Source organism: Pteropus vampyrus, unplaced genomic scaffold (genome assembly GCF_000151845.1).
Source record: "Pteropus vampyrus isolate Shadow unplaced genomic scaffold, Pvam_2.0 Scaffold2, whole genome shotgun sequence".
NCBI lineage: Eukaryota > Metazoa > Chordata > Mammalia > Chiroptera > Pteropodidae > Pteropus > Pteropus vampyrus.
In genome coordinates, this window is record NW_011888783.1 from 20,006,286 (window position 1) to 20,009,633 (window position 3,348).

At 38.8% G+C, this 3,348-nt stretch overlaps 1 protein-coding gene across 1 annotated transcript in view; it reads right to left on the reverse strand.

The window, feature by feature from the left end:
* NOSTRIN (nitric oxide synthase trafficking) overlaps nucleotides 1-2,776 on the reverse strand; it is a 52,435-nt gene extending 49,659 nt beyond the window's left edge. Inside the window, exon 1 of the mRNA XM_011360138.1 lies at nucleotides 2,750-2,776. Within this exon, the coding sequence (XP_011358440.1) occupies nucleotides 2,750-2,776 (27 nt within the window). The remainder of the gene's footprint in view (nucleotides 1-2,749) is intronic.
* Between the last annotated feature and the right edge of the window lie 572 nt (nucleotides 2,777-3,348).

Genomic DNA, 3,348 nt, shown 5'->3' on the forward strand with positions numbered 1-3,348 from the left:
ACTCTTTCTGGTTTTCCACAATTTGAATGATTAAGGAGATTAAATTTAGCTATTCTAGGAAAATCTATTTTTATTCTAGGTGCGAATATGAGAAGATTTTTTTTTTTTGATAATGATGATCCTCATAATGTTAAATAAACAATGACATTCCACTTAAATTTAATTACATAAGCTTTTGCTGGATGCCTTTCACATGCCAGGCACTGTGCTATGAATTTCCTGCGAAATAATATTTCGGAGCACTATTTCTCTAACTAAAAGATTACTTATGTTCATTAAGCATCTGTGTAATGTTTGGGATCCCATGGCAGGCTGTCGTAGATTATGAGATATAGAACATTAAAGAACAAGTCTACTTTATCCTCTCCTCTTGTTACTTTACAAGTGAGGAAACAGAAGCCCAGGAAATGTGCAGTGGCATGTCACACATGTCACTGATGCACACCAGGAATGCTGCGAGCCACAGAACATCCACGCCAGGCCCAGCCTGTCTCCTTATCTTTGCAGTACCAGAATCCCTCAGGAGGTGTGAAACCTTGCACCAGCATCTTTTGTAAATTCATGCAATCCACCGATTTCCATGCATGGATCCACAGGAGTAGACCAGGTTAAGAACTGTAGCTAAGCTAAGGCTTTATGAATTAATTGTGTTCTGTGTAACCCTAGGGACTCATGAAATGGGACATTTTGCAGGTGGTTTAAACTTTGGTTTCCTTTATAAAACTAACGAAGTGTTTCATGAAACATTTGTTTAACGTCCACTCCCTTGTTTTATTTTGTTCCCAAACTGCAGCCTCCTCTTCACATAGCATTGTTCTCCCAGCACAAACTAGGACTGCAGCAGGAAATCCAGTTGAACACTTGATGAAGATGAAAACAATTGCAAATGAGTAAAAGTTCCCCAACTTGAGGGGTTTAGAAACCTGGCTGACGGGATATCTGCCTCCTCCTGACTCTGAGACTGCCTTTGGTGGCTCTGGGCCCGTAGAGATGGCCTTCCAGGTTGTGAACAAGGGTAGGAGTCCTTGAGGGTGATGATTTGGCATAGGGAAAAGAACACTTCAACCTGTCAGGGAAGGAGCATTAAAATGACACACAAATGTGGTTGCCTTGGGGCTGCTCTAAAGAAAATATTTCTCCCAGCTCCTGATCTGATGGCAAACTTGGAAAAGGATGTTAGGTTTTCGGTTCATTTTTTAAAACACTTAATTGGGCCTACGTTGTCCTCTCTTCTGTCTCACCCTTCCCTTGGTCTCGATCGTCTTTGGTGACTGTTGGTGCCAGTTTTTGCCTGCACTTATTTTGTCTCTGTCCCACTCAACCACCAAAATATCAAATGATTGACATTGAGAAAGAAGTTAAAATTTTAGAAGGGAGAAAATGCAAGGGGTGAAAAATAAACAAACAGCAAATCAACAAATGATAAGATACAACTTTTTTAAAAAAATAAGGGGTGAAAAATAAACAAACAGCAAATCAACAAATGATAAGATACAACTTTTTTAAAAAAAAGTTGTCCGTGCTTGCCAATAGAGAGAAGATTGGCTGGAGGGAATTAAAGTGGGAAGAGTTTCTTTCTTAAAATCTCTATATAACCATATTGTTGAAAATTTTTTTTTTACATTAGACACTTTTATTTAATTTTTTGTATTTAAAAAGTAAAAGTAGGCAGAACCTCCTACTGTGTTGTCATTATCATTACTAACCATTATGACTTCATCTTATTTATTTCAACTGATTCATGAATTTATTTTGTAGAATAGCAGTTACAGGTCTTTTCTAACTAAGCTTGTGTTCTTCGCATCTATTGAAAATTTTCTTTATGGTTTTATTGCTATCCCCATTTATCTGCTTTTCCATTGTTTTTTTTTTTTTAATAAAATATTTGAAAGATATTTGCTTCTGTTGTCACCTATTTTAGCTTCTTGGCACCATTTATTAGGAAAACACACTGACAGTTTTTGATTACTATATTTTCAAAGTAAATACATCCCCCTTCCCTTTATTTTAATTGCTCCTCGTTTCCTAAATTACATCTCTGCAATTGCTGCTAACAACATCTTTGGACTTGACCCATCTTCTATTTTTAGTAACATTCCCAGGACTGAAAGAACATGTCTGCCGACTGAAAACTAGCGCAGGCCAGATTGCCTGGGGCATCTGTCCGTCCTTGTCTCTCTCCTTCCAACCCCCCCTTTAAGACTTGGCAATTCTTTTTGTTGTTATTCTTAGCATTCTATTAATTTATTTATATTTATTTATTTATTTAATTATTGTGACATTGCTTTTTTTATGGTGACATTGGGCAATTCTTGACTCTAAATGACATGGGAAAATACTCAAAAATCTTCTGCCCTAACTTCATTCTCAGAGCCCAAAATAGGCTGCAGACACTCTGCATTTGTGTGTCCACTCCACACATGATGTTTGTTGGCACCACTGGTGTAGGTCTTAAGAATGTTTTCCAAACAACCACTATCTGCATGCGAATATAATTCTATATCTACGCTGTTTTTTTTTAAATAATGTGAGAATAAACGATGACAACGTCCGTCCTGTCATATGCTAGAAAGAGCTCAGTTTTAAACTGAACCAAAGAAAAACCACAGACTTTCGTCCCACAGCCGATATCTAAACATGTTTGGTTTCTGAGTATCTCAAATTTCTTAAGTTAAAACAATTAATATATAAATCTACGCCTCCGCCTCCTTCTCACAAACAAAGAAGCAAACCACACCAAGCTACTCACCGAACAGCTTGTGAGTGGGTCCCTCATGCTGAAATGTTTTTGCTTCTGTCCTCTTACCTATGCTCCAGAATTCAGCATGTAGTACTCAGGACACTGCCGTCAAGGCTGGGTGTGTCCTGGACTTCCCGGATTCAAAAAGCATAAAGTACGTCAGCCCTTGTCAAACACCCTGAGGAGGATGTCCCAGCCCTGGACTTTCATCTCGTTCATTTCCTGAAAAAAGCAAAGAACTGCTCCGGGTCAAGAGAGCTGGTGTGAGATGGTGAGAATGACTTCTGAAAATAATTAGAGGGCATAAAACTGAGTCCTGAACTGCTTGGCCTTGAGAGAAAGCCCAGAAGCTGTAAAAAGTGTCGGGATTATTTGAGTGCTGTCAGGGCTGATGTGGAAGGGATGCATTTTCTCTTAGCAATCTGTATTAATCACTTTTGGTTGTTTTGTATTAATGATGCTTTGATAAATGGAGGCCTTTTGAGTGGGGAGGGACTGCTCCTCCCGGCGTCAGCTAATTCCTAGAGATAGCAAACAACTTGCCTGTGAGCACATTTTTGATGTGTAAACCAACCAATCCAGAGTCCAGACCCACCCTCCTTTTATCT